Consider the following 25,636-nt stretch of genomic DNA (forward strand, 5'->3'; position numbering starts at 1 on the left):
AAAACCAAAACCATCCAATTCATTCTGATTAATAGAGACTAATGTATCAACCTACCTGCGGCGTCACGCCCAGGTGACGCTGCGCTGCGTCATTAATGAAGCAGCTTTGAATAAAAACACACATCAGCACAAAGTAATTAAGAGAATCGATTTAAAACAGTTTTCCTCCAAACCCACAGCCAGCAAACAGCGTGAGCACGACACACACCTGGTCTCACACACCTGGTCTCACACACCTGGTCTCACACACCTGGTCTCACACACAGGAAGTGAACACCTGGCTTCCAGCTTCCGTTTTATGGAGGCTCAGGCTGTGGAGAGAGCGCCACCTGGTGGAGCCGCCTGTTATTAGAAAACCCAGAGCCCAGCTAAGGAAGATAGCAGGCTAAACGGCTAACTGTGTGTAGCTTTATTACTGAAATAAGTTTATAAAATGGTGAAAATATTTTCAACGTTTCTATTACAAATTTGAAATGTGTGTTTTTCCATTAAATAAATGAGTTTAAAATCACAAGTGAAAAAGTTTCTTCACGCGATTAATATTCAGATATAAACATTAGTTATATTAATAATTCAGCCGTGGCGCCCATCAGCCAATCACAGGAGGCCTTCATCCATCAATAAACATCTCAAGTCTAGTCAAAGTAAGAACATCTACAAGCTTCACTTCAGGTTTGATGGGTTTCATTGAGGACCAGAACCTTCTGGACCAGAACCTTCTGGACCAGCTGGGTGTGTCCATGCTCATGAGACACCACCAGGTCCAGATCCAGAACCTCCCATCTGACCCGGTTCTGCTGACGGTTCTGGTCCAATTACACGTCCACAACCATCTTCTTGGTGAAGTTCAGCCCGCCCACAATCTGCAGAGGAACAGGAAGTGAGGTCAGAGGACAGTCGGTTCTGCAAAAGCGGTCGGTTTTGGAGCGGACCCGCTCACTGTGCAGAACTCGGTCGCCTTCAGGACGGTTTTATCGACGGCGTCCTGCAGCACCTGGAACAGCTCGCCGTTCTTATCCACGTCGTTGACCCGGAAGACGACTGGACCTGGACACAAGCAGAGCGGGTCGGACAGAACCGGACCGGAGCAGAGATGGATCTGGACTCACAGTGGAGCTTCTGCTGCTGGTTCCCTCCAACTGAGATGCTCCTCTGATGAACTCTGAGGGGCGGAGGACAGCAGGGTCAAACCGGGGTCAAACCGGGGTCAAACACGCTCCTGATGATCAATTATCAATCTGCTGTGACCGATGGGCCGGGACCAGAACCGGACATGGTCACCGCAGCACAGCAGGTTCAGCCACAGATAAATGATCAATAATCAGTCAGTCCAAATCTCTAAAGTCTAAACATTTCCTCCTCAGATCCAGAACCGCCAGATGACCTTTGACCCCCCATCTGAAAGTCAGGAACCTGAACCGGACCAGAACTCAACATTTATTAAGTTATTAGAAAATGATCAGAATATTTTCCCCATTAGAAACAATGATTTATTAAACAATGATTTATTAAATAATGATTTATTAAACAATGATTTATTAAATAATGATTTATTAAACAATGATTTATTAAACAATGATTTATTAAACAATGATTTATTAAAAGCTGTTCATGTTGACGTTCAGACTGACTCCGTTTCTTCACTGAACTAAATCTGATCCTCGTCACTCTGAACTGGACAAGTTTTAATAATGTTGGAAATTATTTTCTAAATCCAAATTTAAAACCTCTGATCTGTTCAAAGCAGTAAAGAAATTCGGATTTAAATCATAACATCATGATGGAGACAAAGTTCATACGTAACTGAACTGTTCATATGTAACTGAACTGTTCATACGTAACTGAACTGTTCATACGTAACTGAACTGTTCATACGTACCGATGAAGTCGATCTCCCCGTTCCCGTCCGTGTCGAAGATCCCAATGACTCTCCAGACCAGCCGCCAGGAATCTTGGGCCCCAGGACCAAAACTTAAATTGGCCCCAACGCAGCTGCTGTTACAATTTCTTGAGTCCATCTGACCCATCATAACGTCACAATTTTAAAGCTTTGCTTTCTTTGGTTCAATGCTGATACTAGCACAATATTTACTGCTCATGAATTTTACATCCAACAGTCCTCACACAGTTTGCAGGTTGATCACATTTTTCTATCAGTTTTAGATACTGAAATGTTTCCCCACCAGCAAGTCAGAGGCAACATGCAAAATGTACATAAAGCATCCAGACTTCTCAAAGAATGTTATGTAGTTGCATTTTATTCAAGCTGCAGTTTATAACTTTAATTAAAAAATGTTTTCTCCATATTTGTTAAAGCTGCCATCATGTCGTCACAGTTTGTTATGAGACAGATAATCTGTGAAAAAATCAATCTCCTCCACCTGAACTGCTATTACTGGTTAAAGTAATGCACCGTTCCAGCCAAAAACCACCAATCAGAACCAGGAGGAGGGGCTTAGCGCTGTCAATCATCCTCATTCACTCACTGCTAAATGTGCTAATGGTGGAGAAACAACTGATCATTACAGGAAAAATGTTTATCTGCTATCACTGGTAGCTATGCTAACTAGACTGAGCATTCACAACAGGCTGCGCTAGCTACAGCATAGGGATGAGCAGCTACATGAGATTGTGATTGACAGCGCTAAAACCCGCCTCCTGCCTCTGATTGGTTGTTTCTAGATGGGAGAAAGCAGAGGAAATAGATTTTTAACAGATTATCTGTCATGCTAAACTGTCACAATATAATGACAGTTTTAACAAATATGTGAAAACATTTTCCTAAAAGTTACAAACTGCAGCTTTAATTTCACTCAGGAGGTTTAGAGCTGCTGCTGACTGACTCACCTGTTAAGCAGTAAAAGGTACAGAGACACTTTAAATATATGAATATCTTGGTAATTTCTTTCCTTAATTCATTAAATGCTAGTGGAAAGGAAGCAAACAGTCTGTAGCTAAGCTAACTATGCTACTCACCTCTCAGGGAAAAACTGGGTTATAAATTGACACAATTCTCTCTCTGTCTATTTTTAATTTTTTAATATTTTTCTTAGCAGCATAGTAACAGCCACAGTGGTTCTTGTTTTCCACTGGCTGCTGCTGAACATCGTCACCAGGAACCATTTCATGCAGATCCAGGAGGTTCAGGGCGAATATGGATGTGTTTGGTTTTAACTGCTAAAAACTATTTTAGAAAACACAATATGATTAATTTTGTAATTGACAGGGCTACAATTTTTTTGTATTTCTATGAAAAAATAAAAAATAAATAAATTGCAGAGGGCCCCCCGTCGGTCAGGGGGCCTTGGAATTGGCATAACTTTCCCTCCCTGGAGCCAGCAGTTCCCCTCCAGAACAGTTGGTGGCAGCAGTGAATGCATATATTTATAAATACAGCTGTACATTTATTCACTTCAAGAAAAAATTATCGGCCTTTAGTGAATTATTTTTGAAAATATGTATGTTGTGCTCCGAAGTGGCTCCAACGCTGAACAACGCTGGCCCCACCCGCGGGAACATTTTTCTGGCCCCGCCCCTGTGGGGAACCGTTGAACGTTCTTCCTGCGACGCGTCGCTCTCCTCTGCCACCTGGTGGAGCTTCCTGTTAAGGTCTGACCGCGCCGTGACTCAACATGTTCCTTTAAATCGGACGAAGAAGCGAGATAAGAACTTTGTGTCCAGAACAGATTCCACAGCGAACCTCTAAATAGTGACGCTGCTGCTTGGTGTGTATCAAGGGCGTAGGTTTGGTCTAAGTTTTGGTGGGACCTTACATTTAAAATGAATGCGACCACTGCGTAGTATATTGAAATATTAAACTAATCAATGTAGATTTTCGTTTATTTATTTTGTTTTTGTTAAAAAATACATATGTTTTTTTTTTTTAATTTATATGGCAAAAATTGGTCGGGACTATTTTATATCCCTTGAATATTGGTCGTGACATGTCACGACCGTCCATACCCAAACCTACGACCATGGTGTGTATGGAAGGCCATCCAGGCCAAAAATACGAGACTTTTAACAGGTAAACAACAGGATGTTTACACATTGCTAGCGTGTTAACAACATATCAACAACATGTTAACATGTTCAGAGTATGAAAATGTTCATGTTCTGTTTGGTTTTTAAACTAAATAATTCTTAAAATAAAGGGGCGTGGTCACAGTTGGGTCTGGTTCTGGTACTGACCCGTTCCAATGAATTGAGCTTAGACTCTAAAGTAAATCAGTTTTTATCAACATAAAGAGGACAGGTCAGGCTTCTGGTTCTGATTTCCTGTCCGCTCCGTCAGCTCCGACCTGGACCGGACCAGATCCGGTTCGGTCAGTGATGAGGCCCACAGGAACTCCAGAACACGGCTTTATTCACAGCCACGCTACGTCTGAATACAAAACAAGAAGCAACACATCAGATTTGGCAAAATGAATCTTTGAAATCGGCGGCTGCAGCAGAGAGAAGCACCGTATGAGGAGAAAACCACAGAAGAAGAAGAAGTCCTCCTCACAGCAGAAGACAGATGACGGATTCATCCGCTGCTGAAAGTAGTCCCAGACAAGTCCGAGTGTCAGCGTGAAAGCTGGTTGGTTTCATCATTCTGTGACTGAACTCAAAGTTTCTCAATGAATCAAAAATAGACAGAAAACAATCAGAACACTCAAACGGATCCGGTTCTGATCCAAAGTTCTGATCCGGCCCGGGTTTTCCTTCCAAGCAGCCAGAAGATTCCAACATGAGCCCAATCCGGCTCAGATGTCCCGGTGGTTCTGGTGGGACTGGGATGGACCGGACCTGGAGAACCGAACCAGTTTGACCAGTTTAATTTGGCTGCATTGAAGTAGACCACGAAGGACCGGATCAGAACCTTTAAACAGAACCGTTCTTCATTCTGGTCTTTAGTGAACAGATGCGGACCGGTTCTGCTCCGGTTCAGAACGGGTCAGAACCGGTTGTGTTCAGCTGAAGACCTGCCCGGTTCTGGTGGGGCAGAGGAACGGGGAGCGGTTCTGGCCCGGCTCAGTTGAAGGCCTCCTTGTTGATCCACATCAGGGTCCGGGTCTCGTTGGGTTTGCACTCGTACTCGATGTTGCTGAAGTTGTTGCCGAACTGGCAGTGCTCCCGCTTGTAGTAGTTGTAGAACTTGACCTGCCAGACCGTTTCGAACGACCCGGCCTTGTTGAACTGCAGAGACAGAACCAGAACCAGCATCAGAACCAGAACCAGCATCAGAACTGTTCATGTTCAGGTTCATCTGCTGAACTGAACCTGTTAGTTTTGGATTTAAAAACAGGCATGTTTTTGGGCTCCTGGCCCGGCCCGGTCCGGTCCGGTCCGCTGGCAGGTAGCTGTTCAGAACCTGAGGCTGGCCTTGCTGCAGACATTTCTATCTATGTGTAATTTCTATAGTCGAGCTGAAATGAAAAGCATTGAGGAATCTCTGAAATAGTCGCTGAGTTTCATGGCAGGAAATGAACTTTGACCCTTCATGGCGTCGGTCAGACTGCTGAGCAGAAGCTCAGGTTTTATAAATCTTTATTATTTTACATTATAATAAAATATCAATACGGGAGGCAGAGCGGGAAATGCGGTAGTTTCACGACCAAAACGGGAAACTTGGCGGGTCTGATGTAAACGGACCCCTGAGGATAAATCGAGGCTCCAGTTCCTCTGAGGTTAAAGGTCAGCAGAGCCCCCATGTTCCTCTGAACTCCCTCAGGTCTCAGTACCTCCTTGGGGTCACGACCTCACCTCTATGCTGACTTGGACGGGCTGGCGGTCTCCGCTCTTGGTGTGTGGGACGCCCTCGGTGTCGTAGCGCCCGTGGTAAACCACCGACTCCTCGTCTCTGGACTGCTGCTCCAGAGGGAACACGATTCCTCCGATGTTCATGTTGCTGCGAGGAAGAGGAGGAAGAGGAAGGGCTCGTCACATGACCTCAGGGGTCGGACTCACGGTCCAACCTGGACTCTGAACCAGAACCTGGAATCCAGAGCCGGAGGAACGTGAGCCAGAAGTTTTCCAGAATTCTTCCTGTTGAATTTTGGAATCAGTTTTTCAGAAACGCTTCTGGAATATTCTGAGGGGGGGTTCGGGGGGCCGTGGCCCCACCTGGAATATACCCCCCATACAGAGACTGTCTTAACAATCAAGACAAAAACCTAATTAATAAAGAAATTCCATATAATGACATACATATAACTCCTATTTTCTTCTCTGTGTTCTTCATCCATTTCTTAGTTGCAACATCCTAAAAAATGGGGTTTTTTTTAGTTTTCACACCCTAAGAAATTATTTATCATTTCTTTTTTTCTGAAGTTGCACCAAGAAATAAAGAAAAAATAAATTAGACCTTTTTTCTTTACTTTTTGTGCCACTCTAAGAAAAAAAGGGATTTATATATAATTTCTTTTTCTTTTGTGCTTTTATGCTGAAGAGATGAAAAAAGAGGACATTATATATAATTTTCTTTTTTGTTATAACGCCATCATAAAAAATGAAGAAGAAAATGATTGAAATGGATGTTTTGGGGGCGCCTGCTCCTGGGGGACATTCTCTGGGACCGCCCCTGCTGTGACGCAGCATTATGACGACATTATGACGTTCATAAACACATTTCTCCTCATTTCATTAAATTGAGAGCTTCTGTTGTTGCAAGGAGTCACGTGTCTCCAGGTTTTACGGTCCAGTTATTACCAATAATTATCGGGAATATTGGCTGATTTCTCTGAAGGAGCTTCAACCCTCCAACCTGAACCCGCATCATTTATTCAGGGGGTGTCGGATGCTGCGGCCTGCAGGAGGAAGAGGAGGACGAAGAGGAGGCCGCTCTCTTCTCTTCGTCCTCCTCTTCCTCTCCTCTCCTCTCCTGATGACCTCTGACCTCCCACCCCCGCCGTGCAGCGCACAGGGATCTTACGTGGCCTCCAGGGCTCCGGGCTTCACCGCCACCTCGACCCGGTACTTGGAGCCGGTCAGCAGCTTGATGGTTCGGCTCTGGCCGAAGCGGGTTCCGTCCACCTTGAAGAAGACGGGTCCGTCGTTCGGCTGGATCCGGAGCGCGACCTGGATGGTGATGATCGGCGGGACGTCGTCCATGATCCCGGGATGCGGCTCCGGCTGCTGGAGGAGAGGATGCTGAGAGGGACCAGCGGCTTCCGGTCGCACCTTTCACAATAAGAGCTGAGCCAGCCCTGGCTCAACACTGATGACGTCATTTCCGAACTTTTTAGTTTAGGGTTGTTTATTTCTTAGTTTTCCATTTTCTTCATTTGATCGTATTTGGAGCTTCATGTCGTTTTAGTTATTTAAGCAAATAAAGTGACACGTTTCAGTTTTTAAATATTTGGATCAAGTTGTCATCATAACTCAGATTATTTCTCTTCTTGTGTTTTTTAATTTCCTTCAAACTTAATTTACGGTGATCGATTATCAGTGTTCAATAATTCATATCAAAATGTTCAGCTTCTTCTTTGACTTGTGGTCATTTCAACTATTATACACTGCCTGGCCAAAAACAAGTCGCCACCTGGATTTAACTAAGCAAATAGATACAAGCCTCCTATTGGATAAGTGCTGCATAGGCAATTATCTTTCAGCTGGCAACAAGTTATTTAACCCCAGCTGATGCAATGAGTAACTCCTCATTTCTTAAACAACCATGGCAAAAGACACATCCTGTGGTCGTGGAAAAGACGATAGTCTGTTTAAGAAGGGTCAAATCATTGGCATGCATCAAGCAGAGAAAACATCTAAGGAGATTGCAGAAACTACTAGAATTGGGTTAAGAACTGTCCAACGCATCATTAAAAACTGGAAGGATGGTGGGGAACCATCGTCTTCCAGGAAGAAATGTGGTCGGAAAAAAATCCTGAATGATCGTGATCGGCGATTACTTAAACGTTTGGTCAAATCAAATCGAAGAAAAGCAACAGCAGAACTCAGGAGTATGTTTAATTGTGAACGCAAAAGCATTTCCACACGCACAATGCGAAGGGAACTCAAGGGGTTGGGATTGAACAGCTGTGTAACCGTAAGAAAACCTCTAATCAGTAAGGCTAACCAGAAAAAAAGGCTTCAGTTTGCTAGGGAGCATAAAGATTGGACTCTGGAGGAATGGAAGAGGGTCATGTGGTCTGATGAGTCCAGATTTACCCTGTTCCAGAGTGATGGGCGCATCAGGGTAAGAAGAGAGGCAGGTGAAGTGATGCACCCATCATGCCTAGTGGCTACTGTACAAGCCTGTGGGGGCAGTGCTATGATCTGGGGTTGCTGCAGTTGGTCAGGTCTAGGTTCAGCAACATTGTGTGCCCAAAGAATGAGGTCAGCTGACTACCTGAATATACTGAATGACCAGGTTATTCCACCAATGGATTTTGTCTTCCCAAATGGAACGGGCATATTCCAAGATGACAATGCCAGGATTCATGGGGCTCACATTGTGAAAGAGTGGTTCAGGGAGCATGAGACATCTTGTTCACACATGGATTGGCCACCACAGAGTCCAGACCTTAACCCCATTGAGAATCTTTGGGATGTGCTGGAGAAGGCTTTGCGCAGTGGTCAGACTCTCCCATCATCAATACAAGATCTTGGTGAAAGATTAATGCAACACTGGATGGAAATAAATCTTGTGACACTGCAGAAGCTTATTGAAACAATGCCACAGCGAATGCAGGCTGTAATCAAAGCTAAAGGCGGTCCAACAAAATATTAGAGTGTGACCATTTTTTGGTGGCGACTTTTTTTTTGGCCAGGCAGTGTACATTTTGAAATATTTCAAATTCTATTGACATTTCAGCCACATAGAAAAACATCTCAGAAATTCAGAAACGTTTTGCTCTCTGGCAGTTCAACCTAAAAACCATCAAACTTTTAATCAGTCGTTCAGCTGTTGTCAAATTACTCAGATTTTTGACATGTTTTATGTTTTTAAATCATGATTGAAGTTTTATGCAGGTTTTCAGTTTTACAGTGTAATCCAGAGGCTGAATGCTCTGCAGAAACAGTTGATGCATGAAAACGTCTGTCTGCTTCCAGCGAACATGAAATTTATGTTTTATCATGAAGTGAGGAACCGCTCCACTGGGCCCAACCAGGTTTTCACTGTAACCAGTTCTGACTCTCAGCTCAGTATATTTTATACCAGTTGCTGTTTTAAATGAAGAGTCTGTGTGAGGTGATGCGCTTCAAGCTGAGGATCAGTTTCGTCCCTCCAGAACCTTCTGGTCGGTTCGTTCAGCAGAATTTAAACGATTTAGTTACAAGTTTACATTTAATTCATTTTACTAGATGAACGTGAGACCGCTATGATCAACAGCAGCATTAATAAATGTGTTTTATGAAGTTTCTCTGTAGATAAATGATGACTAATGCACGATGATTGGCAGTTACATTCAGGAACCAATCAGAACCCAGCAGGATCAGACATGATGCTGCCATGTCCAGACCGGCCGCCAGGGGGCGTCCCGAGGCACGGGCGCCACGCTGTGACCCGGATCAACTGGTTCTGCTGGCCCACTGACATCACTCACATCTCAGACAGGCAACAGGAAGTGGACTGTAAACTTCCAGCTCACATATATTTACTCCAAATTCATCCACCATGATCAGATTTCTTTAAAAAACATTAAATATATATATACAGTTATCTGTGTTGCATTAAAGTGAACTCAGAGAAAAAAACACGTTAGAGTCAAAATCAGGGAGAAGTGCCTCATCATCCTCTTCTTCATCTGTCGAGCTCCGCCTGCAGGATCTCCCCCCAGGTCTCTGCGTCCAGCGGCGCCATCTTGCTGCCCAGCAGCTCGTCTGCAGAGCGCACGCCGCTGTAGCGGCCAGCTAGCCAGGCCGCCTTCACCCGGCTGCGGCTGTAGTTCCTCAGCAGGGTCACCTGGTGAGGAAGGAAGCACCGTCAGCTTCCTGTCTGCAGACTGGCCGCCGTTAAAACAACCACAGAGAAAAGGACACGGGACGAAGGAGGACAGGAAGCAGCAGAGCCTCGATCAAACAGGAAGAGGCTCAGAGACGAAAACATGAGGCTCCATCAGGTTTAAACATCAAACTGGAGTTTTCTGTTCCACTGAAAACGTTTCCATCTGATGACAAACATCCAGAAAGCAGCTGAAGGTCAAAACTTTACCGTAAATTTGACTTTTCCTTCATGTTTTACTAGTTACTCACTGTGGTGAGCTATGCTAGCTAGAGCTAGCTGCACTAAGCCTAAAGCGCTAATCATAAACATTAGCGCTAGCATTAACTAGCGCGGCACGCCAACATGGTATTTAGCAAATGCTAGTGCGTTAGCATTAGCTTCAACCGTGTTGATCCAACCTGTAGATCCACAGCAGAATAAACGTCTTTAGCTGCAGCGCATCATGAGGACAGGAAACGGAAATGATGCCTAAACAGACTTCACCTACTTCAAAATAAGAGCGTGATGAATACCAACTGCTAACAGCTCAAAGCTCTTAACAGCTGATAACCAGCTTCAACATGGATATCAAACATTATTCAACTGAAAGTTCACAAAATAGCCAAGTAAATTAGTGGTTTAGAGTTTATCCAGAAAAATTTAATTGGAGGAAGTGCTAAATATTTAGCTAAAAGGCTAAACGAAAAAGTAGCTCCACAACTAGCAAATTAGTATATTAGCAGAAGTGACTATGGTCTGGTAAATTAGCAGCAACACTCAGTAAAGACTTTGGACTCAATTCAAACCAGATATTTCATTACTGACCCAAAATGATGACAACAATTCAGATTAGCTCATTGGTTTATGTACAAATCCATCTATATTGTGACATTTATTTAAACTTTTTTAAACATGTGCAACTTCTGAATTTAGGTAATGCTTTCAAAAGATGTAAACTAATATCCACACACAAAGTGTAATGAAAATAAAAACCCAAATAGAATAAACCTGGTGCAGAAGCGGCTCTGATCCGACGTCAGCAGGGCTCTGTGCCCAGGGCAGCAGCAGACTCACCTTCCAGGAGAGGCCGTCGCTGCGGTCGCTGTCCACCTCCCGGCGACAGACGGCCCGGACCAGCATGCACTGCTGCCTCCACAGCTGCTCGCTGTCATCGATGATGGAGCGCCACAGTTTGCACGTCCTGGAGGCTCTGCACAGGCTTTCTGCGTCCAGCTCTCTGAAGATCCTCACGCTCATCTCCGTGGGAAGAGTCTCTGCGAAGTTCTGAGAGCCGCAAGCTTCCAGGGACGTCAGGCCGGCTCTTCGCTCACAGAGCAGAAACACTGGCGAGGGCCCCGCAGACTCATGCTGCATAATACTGCAACAGGGTGGACCACCTGAGTCACACACCCAGTTACACACCTGGAGGGGAGCTGCAGTCCTGGAGCAGAACCAGAACCAACGCTCAGGTCCAGAGGAGCGAGGAGAGAGAGGGATCTTCCTCCAAAGACAGGGAGCTTTCCTTGGAAGTCAAGATGGTTTCATTTTCAGTAAAATAATCTGACATCAAACAGGAAACTAGCTGAACAAAACACAGAAATTACAAAGAAGAAGAAGAAAACACAAATATTCATTTAAAGCTGTCAACAAATCTAAAAACAGGCAATTGTAAGCAGTGGCAGCTGGTGGTGATATTTGAAGGGTGGGCTAGTGCGGTTAGGGTTAGGTATTAGGGTAAATATATATATATATCTATATATATAAAATTCAAAGAGCTATCACGTTATAATGGGATACGTATCTTGTTTAAACGTGATAGTTTTCTTGTTTTTAGATAACTATCACGTTTAAACAAGATTCTTATAACATGATAGAGCTCTGAATTTTTTTTCCTGTGTGATAGCAATGTGCTTCCATACAATCACACTGATAAAATGAAACAAGATGCAATATGTTTTTAAATGAGGCCTACCTTATTTAAAGAGAAACTCACTCCAACGACTTTTCTGGGACGCAAATAGGCTAAATAATCCACCTCGTTTATGCTAATATTGCTCGCCATCGCTCCTTCTCAGTCTACGCCAAACCACGCCCACACACTGGCGCTCGAGGCAAGTCCATCCGATTGGATGAATGCTGTGCCCGAGGGGGCGTGGCTAGAAGCCTGTCAATCATTCTGAGCCGTGACGGTAACGCTAAATGACAGTAACGCTAAATGACGGTAACGCTAAATGACGGTAACGCTAAATGACGGTAACGCTAAATGACGGTAACGCTAAATGACAGTAATGCTAAATGACAGTAACGTTAAATGACAGTAATGCTAAATGACAGTAATGCTAAATGACAGTAATGCTAAATGACAGTAACGTTAAATGACGGTAACGTTAAATGACAGTAATGCTAAATGACAGTAACGTTAAATGACAGTAATGCTAAATGACAGTAATGCTAAATGACAGTAATGCTAAATGACGGTAACGTTAAATGACGGTAACGCTAAATGACGGTAACGCTAAATGACGGTAACGTTAAATGACGGTAACGCTAAATGACGGTAACGTTAAATGACAGTAATGCTAAATGACAGTAATGCTAAATGACAGTAACGCTGTCAGAAGTGAGCCCTTCTGAAAGACCCAGGGATTTTCCCCAGGTGGTTTGACACCAGGTTTGTTGAAAAAGTAACAAAATGTGATACATTATTTCTAAAATGTATTTATTTTTAAGTTGTTTATTTTAACAACTTTTTTGTAAATGTCAGGGAGGGCTTAGCCCTACTAGCCCACTTATACCATCCGTCCCAGATTGTAAGGAACCTCGAAAGTATTTCAGACTGAACATCTGCAGTTTCACTATAATCTTAAGATTTCTTTTAAAACCTACTATGCCCATGATAAACAAATAAGTCAATAAAAATATAAATAAACAAGTCAATACAAACAGATGAACTTGAAAAGGATAAAACTGGGGGTTGGGGGTTACAGTGAGCCCAGGGCCCCTCTGGACTTCAGATCGGCCCTGCAGGGTGTTTAATCCCCCCGGCAGGACTGTCCCTGTCCTTTCTGTTCTCTTTGGACCAAAACGCCCCTGCAGACTATTAGAACCAGTTCGTTTTTGTCATCGGTCGGTTTGTGAACACACAGAAGACTTTGTTGTCCATCACTGATAGAATATTTGACATTTTTCGGCCATATTTCCTCTATTCCCCGCAGAGCAGAAGCAGTTCCTCAGAAACTGTTTCAGGCTCTAAATCCCAGATAAACTGCGACAATAATGATTAAACTTTCAATCAGAGTTCATAAAAACAGGTCGACCATTTACTTTTTACAAAAAGAAGTGACTATGTTACCTGCACCATAGGAAGGCTTCGCAGAGCTTTTTAAATGTCCCAACGGCTGTTTACACTGCGATATGACGTCAACGCGTCATGAAGGTTTGGCGCATGCGTATAAAGCACCCCCGGACGTTATTTATTTTTAAATTTCTTTCCTTTCTTTTTAAAAATAAATTATTAAAAGTGATTTTTACATAAGAATATTTAGATGGTTTATTAATCAAAAAATATAATTTTGAAAATATTTTTTGCTTTCATTTACCAATTTAGTTGTATTTTCAGTAATACAACCAGCAGCCCAGCCATTAAAATTATGAACGCAGTAAAGTGAAAGCAGACATGCAGAATTAAATTGTGTTATCCATTATGATGTAAAATGCTTTGAAAAGTTTATTATATGGGGATATTTTGCAGTTAACCAATAAGATGTTAAAAGTCGATGTTTTCATAGTAGTTTGGTTGTTCTCTCTACTGCGCATGCTCTCCTGGACCCCGGAAGTTTTGAATCTGAAAGTTGTTGTCCCGTGGAGCTAAATTGTTTTCATTTTTGATTTTTCCAACTGTATATTCTTTAAACTCATTTCTTCCGAGAAGTCCTCCAGAATCGGACTTTAAAACCTTCCGCTGTCTTCCGGCTGAGTGAGCAGGCAGCCGGGGACCGCCGCTCTCTGTCCCGCCCGCAGCAGAGCCTCATGTCCGGCTTCGGCCTGGTCCCGGTGGATGGCGGGGATCTGGTCCCGCTGCCGCCGGGTGAGACGGTGCTGGGCCGGGGTCCCTTCCTCGGGGTGAGTCCTTCTGGGAGTTTCAATGATTTTCATCCTATCTCCGCACTTCTCAGTTTATCTGAAGAGGTTCAAAGGTCAGAATACTGAGAGGCAGCTGGGTTTACTGGGACCAGTTGACGCCGCATTGGAGACATCTTGTTTCTAGATATATTGTTTATGTTTATATAACATAGATCTAGTACAGTATGATGTATCCTATACACTCGGAGACTGCTATGTTTTTTCAAGTTTAAAGAAGAGAGATCAAACTCGTTCTTTCTTTCTGTAGTCGATCTGTTTCTGTCTGTAGAGAAAAGTTGAGACAGAAACCTTTAGCTGGGATCTTCCTGTTTCTGCACCAGATCAGTGACTCCAGAGTTTCCCGCCGCCACGCTCTGCTGGAGAACCTGGACGGACAGCTGCGACTCAAGCCGGTGCGTTCAGGAACAGCTGAACTTATTATTATTTCTATCATCAGAGCTCAAATATTACTGTAAAACTGAACTGATACAAGAGTAAAAAGTAGCATGCTCACCCCTCAGGTTGTATGCTTTTCATAATTCCCATCAGACACATGACTTCAGGATGATGGCCATTTTTCAAGATGGCTGCTGTTTTTGTCAGCAACTAAAAGGAGATGAAGATGAGAGACACGGTTGTCCAAGTGGTTAGCGTTAGCGGTTTAGCGTTAGCTTCCCCTATTTATTTTTTTGTGCTTTAGCTGTACCACTAGATTCTTATCAGTGATTGGTTGATCAGTTTAGGTTGTAGGGTTGGGGTCTGGTGATATTTGATGGTATTCCATGATCTGCTGAAGGGCCCGCCTTTAAACTTCCTCATTAATTCTTGTTTTTTCGAAAGCAGCAGAATTTCTCTGAGTTGGTAAAAATGAATTCAGAAAAGCATTTTCTTGTAGTTTTATGTCAGTTTGATGCCGTTTAGCTCTACGCATCGTACTCAGCAGCGGGCGCCATGACAGAGAAACTCATACATCACTTCCTCCCAGCAGACCCACATCAACCCGTGTTTCCTCCTGTCGTCCCCGAACGATGACCCCCGACCCCTGGAGAGGGGCTCCTGGCACCGGCTTCACCCCGGAGATCAGTTCTCTCTGCTGCCGGGTCGCTTCATCTACCGGGTGGCGCCCAGGTACCCTCCTCCCAGGCGTTGTCATGGTGATGGTGGGGCGTCTGTCACTACCAGGATGAGGTTAACTACGGAACGGTGCTTTGTTCTCATGTCCCGCTGCAGCTCTAACTGCGTCTCCGTCTCTCTGCAGAAACAGTCAGAAGTTTGAGGAAGAAGACGGAGCTCTTCCTCTTCCTGTCGGGTCCGATGCGGCAGCTCCTCTGGGTCAGGAACAGACTTCCTGTCCAGACAGGAACCGGCACAGCAGCGATTTCAGGCAGGTCTGTGTCCTCAGAGGCGGCCATGTTCAGAATGAGGTTTCCTCCAGACACTCAGAAATGTCCAGATTAATTTCACATATTTACAAAAAAAACCAAACACTCAAAATCATAAATCTGCAAGTAAAAATTATAATTTTCTGTGACTAAAGGCGTAAATTTCTGCCTGGCGTTGAGTCAGACGCCTGGGACAAGAAGCAGCCAGAAGTCTGATCAGGATCCAGGTGGAAATGGTGGATCCCACTTCCACTTCCTCTCCAGATCCGTCTGCTGCGTTCCCACCTCCATGAGTTTATAATCCCTGGAAACTTCTCACTTATTTCTGACACTTTTGGACTTTAAAAATTAGAATTTCTTAGTTTAAATTTAATGAAATTCTGCTTTTAATCATGGAAAATTATCATTTTATCTTGAAATGTGACAACTTTTCAAAAATCACAGTATTTTTCAATAATATGTGGAATTAATGAGGCATTTCTGTGTTTGGTTGAGCTCTGTGTGGAACTCAACAGGAAGTTGTTTTTCTCTGACAGGAAGTCTCGACTCCACGTCTGGACGGCGTTCAGAGCGATGAGGCTCCGCCCCCTCCCAGGAGGCGGGTCTTACCTGCCTGGATGATGGCGGCTGCTGCGGCTCCAGCCTCCAAAGGTAACACGGCAACTATCGTCATGGCAACGTCTTATGGAGTTACAGCCGGGGCCTGATCGAATGATCAGTTTTCCTCCAAATATTGATTTACATTTAAGGTAAGGTCATTTCTATAGCACATTTTCAGCAACAAGGCAATGCAAAGTGCTTTACAGAATTAAAAGGAAATAGAAACAAAATAACAAACCAAAGGAAAAGAAGAAAAAGAATCTAATGTTGATCCAAAGTAAATGAACCAGATACTCCTGTTCAGGGTTGGTAGATAAGTATAAGTACTTGTAAGAGCCTTATGGTTGAAATGAGCAATTACTGATGTGGCAGGAGCACAAGGCTTTGACACTTGGGTGGTGGGTGTGTCGAGGTGGGCGTGGCTGTCACTAAGGTATGAATGGGAGCCATACTGGCGCGCTGATTTGTATGTATGAGGAAGCGCGTGCGCCGGTGGTGGTCATAATTTCTGTTGACCGTGTTGTAATGTCGTTTATTGTTAGCCACATCGTATGGTTTAGCCTGGTCAGTATGTGTCAGTCCTTGTAAAGTCTGAAGTATGGCTGTCGCAGTGGAATAAATTGATGATTGCAACAACATGAAGCGACTTGGAGTATAATGAAGCACGCGTCGGACAGTTAGAAATTCACCGCGTTAACCCAGAGCGGCCTTCTACAATACCGCTAGTTTGCCGCACATTTATCGTCAACAGAAAGACAATCGAATGAGCGGATCATTGGAAAGGCAAGTCTGGATTCTTCGCTTCTGCTTGGAACAGTTTGGAAGCGGTAATGGCGCACGCAGCGCAGCGTCATCAGTTAATTGAATGAGATTCCTTCACTGCAGCTCAATCAAGTTCCCTGGAACTGAGGTATGGACAAATACACACACTGAATCGCTTTGTCTGAAGAGGAACTGTTAAAATCAAACAACGGGAAATGGAGTCAGCTGGATCTAAATCGAGTTCCGTTGTAAGCGGTAAAGATGAAAAAAGACGACCAAAATTAACTGTTAAAGATTACAAAATAAAATTGAGAAGCTTCAAAAGGATCTCAAAGCAAAGGTTCATAAAATTAAAGGAGAAATAAACATTATTAAAGAGCTTATGAAAAATGAAGAAAATCTTGAGAGTGTTCAGTCTCACTGTGATGATTTAAAACTAATGCTTAAAAATGCAAAACAGCTGTATGAGTCTGTTATCCCACTGTTTCCTGCTGGAGAACAAGAAAGACAAAACACTTGGTTTTCAAGCTTGTGTGAATATAATTCTGAATTTATACAAGAAGTTGAAAAATGGCTTTCAGGTACAAAACAACTCAACAATGCAGCTCAAATGGGTGAAGAAGCTGAATTAAATCAGGCTCAATTGTCCAGTGTTGATCCCTGCGTGAATAAAGAGCATAATACACCTTTAGTTTCTCAGCATTTAGAGTGTGATGAAAATGCTGATGTTGAGGATGATGTAAAGCCAAGTGACAGTGTTTCTAATGTTGACAGCAGAAGGTCTAGAGGAAGTCGCTCATCAAGAATTAAGTCCTCTGTGTCTTCTACATTTTCAGCTCGTGTTAAAGCAGAAGCAGATATGGCTGCATTAAAGGCACGACACAAGCTGTTGAAACAAAAACATGCTTTAGAGGAGCAGGAGGAACAGCTAAGGAAAAAGAAAGAAGAACTGGATTTGGAGATTGAACTTGCAGCCTCAATGGCTAAAGTTAAGGTGTTTCAAAGCTCTGTCTGTTCTCAAGTAACTACTGCTGCACAGATTAGATCTGATGGCATGAATTCATATTTTGAGCATGAAAATAAAAGATCTCAAATGTTGAATGTGGATGCAGATATATTTGTACCTACAGCAGCTGGAACTGACCGTCATGATAAAGCTCCAATCTTTCAGTCCTATTCTTGTTTGGGTGCACGACCTAAAGACACAAAGGTTAAACAAAATCCAGACACATTTACTGACCAGGTGAAGATAAAAACAACACAAGGTGAAGTTCCAACAGACCGAATGTTTCATCAAACTCAACCACAATCATCACATCATAAAAATTCATTGTCAGTTGATGAAAATAAACAACTGTTAAGTGTATTGGAAAGACAGAATGAAATTACAAGCTTGCTTGTAAATCAACAATCTTTATTTTTTCTGCCAAAACGAGACATACCGATATTTGATGGTGATCCACTCCAATTTAAGACATTCATGACAGCGTTTGAACACAGCATTGAAACAAAGGCGCACAGTGCCAAAGATTGTTTATACTTCTCGGAGCAGTACACTAGAGGTCAGCCTCATGACCTAGTAAGAAGCTGTGTTCATATGCCTAGTGATTCTGGATATGCTAAAGCTAAATCTTTACTTCAAGAACATTTTGGTTGTTCATTGAAGATTATTGCTGCATATATGAATAAAGTTTTGTCGTGGCCTGCTTTGCAAGCAGAGGATGTAAAGGCTTTACAAGCATTCAGCTTTCTGCTCAGGGAATGCTGCAATGTGATGGAAAACAATGGCTGTATGCATGAGTTGGATGTCCCTGCCAATATGCAAGCAATCATCAAAAAACTGCCCTTTAAACTGCGGGACAGATGGAGAAATGATGTATGTGATTTACAGGAGAAGTTCAAAAGAAGAGTAACTTTCAGTGACATTGTTCGGTTCGTAGAAAGGCAAGTGAAGATCACCAGTGATCCACTTTTCGGTGATATTCAAGATTCTTTATCTAGAACAAAGAAGGATGTAGGAGTCTATAAATCACAGCAGCGATTAAAGATAAAAGGAAGTAGTTTTGCTACTATTGTTGGAGATATGCAGAAGAAAGCTGACCTTGAAGTAAAGAAAGGACAAGAGACAGTTGTTATAAAGAGTTGTTTATTTTGTGGAGCTGGACATTCCTTGGACACATGCCCTCTACTGGGAAGGAGGACACATGGGGAGAAATGGACATTTCTGAAAGAAAATGGGGTGTGTTTTGGCTGTTTATGCACTGGGCACATCAGCAAAGACTGTAAAAGGCGGCATCACTGTAAAGTGTGTAGCTTAAGACATCCCACCATGCTTCATGTCTTCTCCAAAGAAAAGGAAACTGGTCCAGTCCATAAGAAGAAGGAAGTGGAGACAACAAGTGGAAGTGCCTCCATCTCTGCTCAATCCAGTGGTCTAACTGGGGCCGGTGAGCATGGCTGTACTCTCTCTATTTTACCAGTCAGAGTGAAGTCTACAAAGAGCCAGAAGACAATAATAACATATGCTTTTTTAGATCCTGGAAGCTCTGCATCATTCTGTACCGAAGAACTGATGAACAGATTATATGTCACTGGGAGACATACAAGCATCCTTTTACGGACAATGGGTCAAGAAAGGGTGGTTGGAAGCAACATTGTGTCAGATTTGGAGATTGCTGGGCTAAATGAAGACATCTTTTGTGAATTACCTGACATATTCACACAAAGAAGCATGCCCATTCATAACAGCAACATCCCCCACCAAGAAGACCTCGAAAGATGGCCACATCTGAAAAATTTGAAGATAACTGAAATCAATTCAGGAGTTGATTTGCTTATTGGAACCAATGTGCCTAAAGCGCTGGAGCCATGGGATGTCATCCGAAGTCAAAATGGAGGCCCCTATGCAGTTAGGACGATTCTTGGATGGACAGTGAATGGACCTCTCAGAGGAGACTGTGATGTCGACACAAAAGAGCCACAATCAACTGTTACTGTTAACAGGATGGCTCCCCGTCGGGGAATCGAACCCCGGTCTCCGGCGTGACAAGCGGGTATACTTACCACTATACTAACGAGGAATGATATAATTTCCAAGGGCTATGCTGAGAGAGTCTCAGTTGAAAATCTTGAACGGTGTGATGGGAGGGTTTGGTATATACCACACCATGGAGTATATCATCCTCACAAGAAAAAGATAAGAGTCGTGTTTGACTGTGGTGCAACATTTGGAGGAAAATCCTTAAACACTCAACTCTTACAAGGTCCAAACCTCACCAGTTCATTGGTTGGTGTCATCACCAGATTCAGAAAGGAACCTGTTGTTATCACAGCGGACATTGAGGCCATGTTTCACCAGGTCCGAGTACCACCATCTGACTCTGATCTGTTGAGATTTCTCTGGTGGCCAAATGGAGAGTATTGAATGGTTGAACGGTTTGGAGTTAACAGATGTCTGAAACCAGAAGACTTTGGACAAGCCACAAGTTTGCAGCTTCATCATTTCAGTGATGCAAGCGAGAATGGATATGGAACAGTGAGCTACCTGTTGCAGTGTAATGCTGATGGACAAGTGCATTGTGCATTTGTAATGGGTAAAGCCCGTGTAGCTCCACTGAAACCCATCACCATCCCTCGCATGGAGTTGACTGCTGCAGTGGTTGCCAGCCGTATGGATAAGCTGTTGAAGAAGGAGTTAAGAATGGAATTACAAGACTCAGTATTTTGGACTGATAGTACTTCAGTTTTGAAGTACATCAAGAATGAAAGATTGAGGTTTAAGACTTTTGTGACAAATCGAGTTGGAGAGATACTCAATTTGTCAAATCCCTTACAGTGGAGGTACGTTGCTACCAGTATTAATCCAGCAGATTTGGCATCCAGAGGAGCAAGTGTGGAGTCTCTTTTGAAGGCTAATACCTGGGTGTCTGGACCAAAGTTTCTTCATGACCCTGAATGGAAATGGCCTGCAAATCCTGAGGACATAAGTCATTTTGCTCTGGAGGATCTAGAAGATCCAGAGGTCAAGACATTCGTTTCTGTTAATGCGACATGCACTAATGAACAAGTGGATCCAATTATGGACTTCATTCATTCATTTTCCTCTTGGGACAAACTGAACACAATGGTTGGGTGGCTACTCAGGTTTAAACAATTGCTGTCCAAACTGGCTCAAAAGAGAGCACAACTGAAGTTGGACCTTGCAAACTCCAAACTTGATGATGTTAAATTTCAAGAAAGATTGAAGAAAGAAATGAATGTGTTCAAGAAAAAGGTTGCATTGGGAGCCTTATCAGTGGAGGAGTTTGGAAAAGCTGAGAGTGCCATCATCTGCTATTGTCAAAGAAAGCGATATCCAGAGGAAATGACAAGTTTACAGAAACGTAAAGGTGTGAAGAAAACAAGCCAGCTCTATAAGCTTGATCCTATTCTTGAAAGTGGTGTACTAAGAGTTGGCGGAAGGCTAAGCAAAGCAGCTATGCCTGCTGAAGCTAAATACCCAGTCATATTGGCTAAAGACCTTCACATCTCCGAAATTTTACTGCGCCATATACATCGTCAGACAGGCCATGGTGGACGTAATCATATGCTGGCGGAACTGCGTCAAAAGTATTGGATCCCAGGTGCCAGCGTCATGTTTACATATCTTCAAGGAGATTGGAAATATGCAGCCCTTCCAAGGCAACACGGGGAAGCCAATTCAGATACAGAATGTCTTAGTTTGGGTAGATTATAAATTTCAATTTTCCCTAAAGTCTCTCAGATACATTTCAGTTCCCAATCTTCCAAATTAGTTTGGTCGTTCCACTGAGCCGAAGCTAGCAACTTCTCCCAGATGGATTCCATCCCGTTAGTAAGTTTTAGAGTCTCAGCAAGAATCACATCCTGATTGTTTGCAGTTGGTCCAAACCGTCACAAATTTGCCAATGAGCCAGGAATCCAAATAAATCCAGGGTGAATCCCTCTGGGTGTGTCCCCGCAGGACAGGAGGACTCTCCTGTGCCCAGTCTCCTCATCGAGAAAATGTGATCAATTACATTGAGAGAGTGGTTGACCAAATCCATAATTTGTAGATTGGAGGATGTGTAAAGAAAGGCTCCAAAAATATGGAAAAAGAGAAAAGACACAAAACAGAGCAAGAAGGGAGCAGAGGACAGAAACGTCCGCCTTCACCGAGAGCAAGAGAGAGACCATTAATTCTTTACAGTAAAGTTTCACATTTAGTTGATCAAATTATCACTTAATGAGAATATAATTTATTCATAATTAAAATATTAAACATATTAGCTGCTTGTTTTCATGTATTTAGTGGTTTTCTGCAGGCCAGACACTCACTGACTGTTTGTTCATCAAGGCGTGAAGAGGAGTAAACCTGCTGCCTCTCAGGCCCCGCCCACTTTATCCCCGCCACCTGAGGGGGCGGAGCTCCGTGAGGAAGACGCTGAGAGGCCGAGGAAGAAGAGTCGGGCAATGAGCAGCGAGGAAGAAATCCTCCCAACACAAACAGTCAGTACAGCTGCTGATGAAAACATCTGAACATTTCCACAATACTAAGGAATTCTATTTGTTGTAAAAATAGTTTGATGATCTAAAAACATTTAAATGTTAAAAGGAAAAACGTTTTCCATAAAATGAGCGAAACGATGATCCTGAAACCACGAAGCTTCAGGTCCGAATGGAGGAGAAAACTTTTTCACACATCGTCTGAAAAACACCTCGATATTCTCTCAACCCAACAAGTCGTACATTTGCAATAAAAAATGATTATATTTCGTAATTAAAGGATTATAATCTATTTCTGAAAACACTATAATGTCAGACATTTGTAACAATAATTTCCAGAAGACCTGAAGGACTGAAGTGGTAAATTAAGTTCAGTTCTGCTAAAAACGTGATAAATTTCTAGATGAGCCCAGCAGCCGGTCCTTTCACAAGCAGGCTGCGCCGGTTCCCTCCAGGGGCCCGGGGCCCGCCGAGCCGTTTCAGGTTCACTTCACGGATGAAGCCGTTGCTTCAAACAGCGAAATAATGTTCGTTCCTGTTTCTAGACCAATCAGAACGAGAGAATGTATTGGGGCAGCCAATCAGAGGTGAATGTTTTCAAAATGGCGGTCAGAGGAGACACAAGTCGGTCAAAATGTCCCGACTTTTCTGTTGGACATTAAAATCAGTGAGTCAGAATGATTTTCACAAACTGGTTTTCTGTTGCTTCAGTTTCTGTAATATTGGGATTATTGAGATTATGAGATTAATTATTACTAAAAAGGAGCCAGAGGGACGAGTGTCTGGGACAGGAGGGACACGGCTGTCCGTCCCTCTGAGACTGAAGCGGCCGTTCTCTGATTTCAGGATGACCTCTGGGATGAGTCAACCTCCAGAGGTCAGATCGGACCCAGCAGGTCAGGGGTCAGCTCTGCGCCGTCCCGCAGCGCAGCAGCTGAGAAATCGCAGCAGGAGGAGAAGAAGACCCGGTCTGGAGTCAGAACCTCTTGTCCCTACGGGAAGGACTGCTACAGGTAGCGCCCCATGCTGGGAGGCGGGGAATCAGCCGGAGATCAGCCGGCCCTCAGCACTGCTGTTTGCTTCTGCAGGAAGAACCCGCTTCACTTCCAGGAGAGCAGTCACCCTGGAGACGCCGACTACGAGGAAGAGGAGGAGGAGGAGGAAGAGCGACCGGAGTGTCCGTACGGCGCCGTCTGCTACAGGTCAGACGGGTCCAGATCAAAGTCTGACCGACCCAGAGAAAGCTAAGCCCCGCCCACAGGCGCAATTAGGAAGAATCCCCAAAGTGGGCGGAGCCAGGGACACAGAGGGGCGTGGCCACGTGTGGGGTGGGGGGAGTTCGTTAGGGCATTTGGTAAAAACCTAGACTGATAACAAACATAATATAATTTTTATCTCCACATTTTTTCCGTTATCTGTTTAAATAGTTATTTATTTCTGTTAGATGTTTCTTATTCCAGCATTGAGAAGTTCAGTTGTGATGTAATAAAACCTTCTGTGATGTCACGGCTGGATCTGCTTTCAGGAAGAATCCTCTCCACCGGAAGCAGTTCAGACACACGGAGCGACCCGGTGAGTCCGCCCATTAGTTACTGGCATTTCACGCTTTACTGGCCAGAGCTAACAAACCGGCCGGGTTCTGAAATCTGACTTTACGTGTCTGAGCGGGTTTGGACGGTTTGCTAGTAAAGTTCTGGGAAGGAAGTGAAGATGAAGAGCAGCGTTTTGAAGCTCTTCATCTTCTCTCAGCCGGAAAACGTTTCTAGTCTTAAAACATCTGCAGAGATCCAATCGGTCCTGAAACCCAGACTCCTCTCTGCAGTCCCCCGCTCCGCCGACGATGACCCCGACGATGACCCCGACGATGACCCCGACGATGACCCCGACAGCTTCATCAGCGACGACTCAGGCGACGACTCGGACTACGAGCCGCAGGACGACCTGCGGCGGCAGAACGAGGCTAAGGCCTTCCTGAGGAAGAGGAGGAGGTAGAGGAGGAAGATCGGGTCACATGACCCATCCGGCTGAAACTCTGATCACCAGCCTGACGACAGGAAACACTAAAGGAGGGGGGTTTTCAAATTAAAAGCTGTAGGTGTGGAGCCGGAAGCAGAAAAGGGAAATATTTTTATTTATTAATGTTTCTGTTTTTTGTCCAGCAGTTTTATTTCTGATGCTTTTAATGTGAAAACATCAGGAAATGTGAAACGAGAATCAATCTTTTATTTTTAAACGGTTTCTTCTTTACTCCACTTTTTATTTTTAAATTAAAAGCTAATGGGTGGGCTTTTAATTTGAAAAGACATTTATTTCAAGAAGAATCAGCTGAAGCTGTGTGACATAATAATCATAAGAAATTTAGTTTAACATGACTTTTATTGTGAAAGGTCAGAGTTGAACAAAATAAACATTTCCTGACATTAAGCCTCTATTTATTTTTCTTTCACAATAAAAGTCTTGCTAGATTTGATTGGCTTTTAATGTGAAAAATGTAAAAAGTTTCTAAAAGTTAAAGTTGGATGAAGACTCGTAAACTGGACTTCTATCATTTTAGTTTTTATCTTAAATAAATCTGGATTCATTTTTATTTCTTTAAGCTCTTAAAATGTTTTAAATCAAAATAAAAACTTTTTTTTTCTTCCAGCGTCTTGTTTGAAGTTGACCATAAATAACAGAAGTTTTAATTCAAACAATAAAATCCACATCAGACCGAACCGGACCGCCATCAGAACCGGGACCAAAGCGGAACTGTTCCTCCGCTGCTGGCAGGGTGCGGAGAGCGGTTCAGTTACAGTCCGTGTTCCTGTATGGGGGAATTTTCCTGCCATAATTCAAGAGCACACATGTTCATTTTGAAAGCAGGACTTCATGTCTTTCTTCTTAAAACTTGTGTCACAAAACTTCTCCTGGCGCTCACTCTCTGCTCGCTTACAAAACATGGAACAGCCTTAGGCGCCTGGCAACCTCTCAGCCAATAGACTGAAAGAGTTGTGTGGCGTGCCTTGTGGCTACCATCAATTGTAGCAACTTGCGCCACCCAGTGGATGTAGGGAGAAACAACGATGTCAGCTTTCTGCTCCATAGATCACTAAACATCCTCCAGCAGAGCTTTGGTAGGTGACTGATCACTAACAGCTACCAATCGCTAACAGCTACTGATCACTAACAGCTACCAATCGCTAACAGCTACTGATCACTAACAGCTACTGATCACTAACAGCTACCAATCGCTAACAGCTACTGATCACTAACAGCTACCAATCGCTAACAGCTACTGATCACTAACAGCTACTGATCACTAACAGCTACCAATCGCTAACAGCTACTGATCACTAACAGCTACTGATCACTAACAGCT

The 25,636-nt window shown here is 43.5% G+C and overlaps 3 protein-coding genes and 1 non-coding gene across 7 annotated transcripts; 1 reads left to right on the plus strand and 3 right to left on the minus strand.

The window, feature by feature from the left end:
* Nucleotides 1–4,218: 4,218 nt before the first annotated feature.
* Nucleotides 4,219–7,183, minus strand: cnrip1a (cannabinoid receptor interacting protein 1a). The gene is made up of 3 exons (XM_032563231.1): nucleotides 6,917–7,183; nucleotides 5,749–5,893; nucleotides 4,219–5,181 (listed from the first exon to the last, which is right to left on the minus strand). The coding sequence occupies exons 1-3, from the start codon at nucleotides 7,093–7,095 to the stop codon at nucleotides 5,017–5,019; spliced, it is 489 nt and encodes a 162-aa protein (XP_032419122.1). The 5' UTR covers nucleotides 7,096–7,183; the 3' UTR covers nucleotides 4,219–5,016.
* A 1,664-nt stretch (nucleotides 7,184–8,847) lies between these two features.
* On the minus strand, nucleotides 8,848–13,348 carry fbxo48 (F-box protein 48). 3 transcript variants are annotated; one of them, XM_032563233.1, is made up of 3 exons: nucleotides 13,263–13,348; nucleotides 10,985–11,432; nucleotides 8,848–9,889 (listed from the first exon to the last, which is right to left on the minus strand). In XM_032563233.1, the coding sequence occupies exons 2-3, from the start codon at nucleotides 11,282–11,284 to the stop codon at nucleotides 9,728–9,730; spliced, it is 462 nt and encodes a 153-aa protein (XP_032419124.1). In that variant the 5' UTR covers nucleotides 11,285–11,432; nucleotides 13,263–13,348; the 3' UTR covers nucleotides 8,848–9,727. The 3 variants fall into 3 exon arrangements, with proteins under 3 accessions (XP_032419124.1, XP_032419125.1, XP_032419126.1); XM_032563234.1 differs by having other exon boundaries at nucleotides 10,985–11,492; nucleotides 13,263–13,330; XM_032563235.1 differs by lacking the exon at nucleotides 13,263–13,348 and adding an exon at nucleotides 11,883–13,246.
* A 385-nt stretch (nucleotides 13,349–13,733) lies between these two features.
* Nucleotides 13,734–24,868, plus strand: aplf (aprataxin and PNKP like factor). 2 transcript variants are annotated; one of them, XM_032563214.1, is made up of 10 exons: nucleotides 13,734–14,032; nucleotides 14,374–14,445; nucleotides 15,021–15,220; nucleotides 15,291–15,420; nucleotides 15,951–16,065; nucleotides 22,130–22,281; nucleotides 23,125–23,291; nucleotides 23,367–23,480; nucleotides 23,804–23,850; nucleotides 24,101–24,868. In XM_032563214.1, exons 1-10 carry the CDS (start codon nucleotides 13,940–13,942, stop codon nucleotides 24,268–24,270), a joined length of 1,260 nt encoding a protein of 419 aa, XP_032419105.1. In that variant the 5' UTR covers nucleotides 13,734–13,939; the 3' UTR covers nucleotides 24,271–24,868. The 2 variants fall into 2 exon arrangements, with proteins under 2 accessions (XP_032419105.1, XP_032419106.1); XM_032563215.1 differs by having other exon boundaries at nucleotides 13,736–14,032; nucleotides 15,021–15,160.
* On the minus strand, nucleotides 19,785–19,856 carry trnad-guc (transfer RNA aspartic acid (anticodon GUC)). Its single transcript has one exon. It is a non-coding gene; the product is annotated as a tRNA-Asp (tRNA).
* Nucleotides 24,869–25,636: the final 768 nt, after the last annotated feature.

Source organism: Xiphophorus hellerii, chromosome 5 (assembly GCF_003331165.1).
Source record: "Xiphophorus hellerii strain 12219 chromosome 5, Xiphophorus_hellerii-4.1, whole genome shotgun sequence".
NCBI lineage: Eukaryota > Metazoa > Chordata > Actinopteri > Cyprinodontiformes > Poeciliidae > Xiphophorus > Xiphophorus hellerii.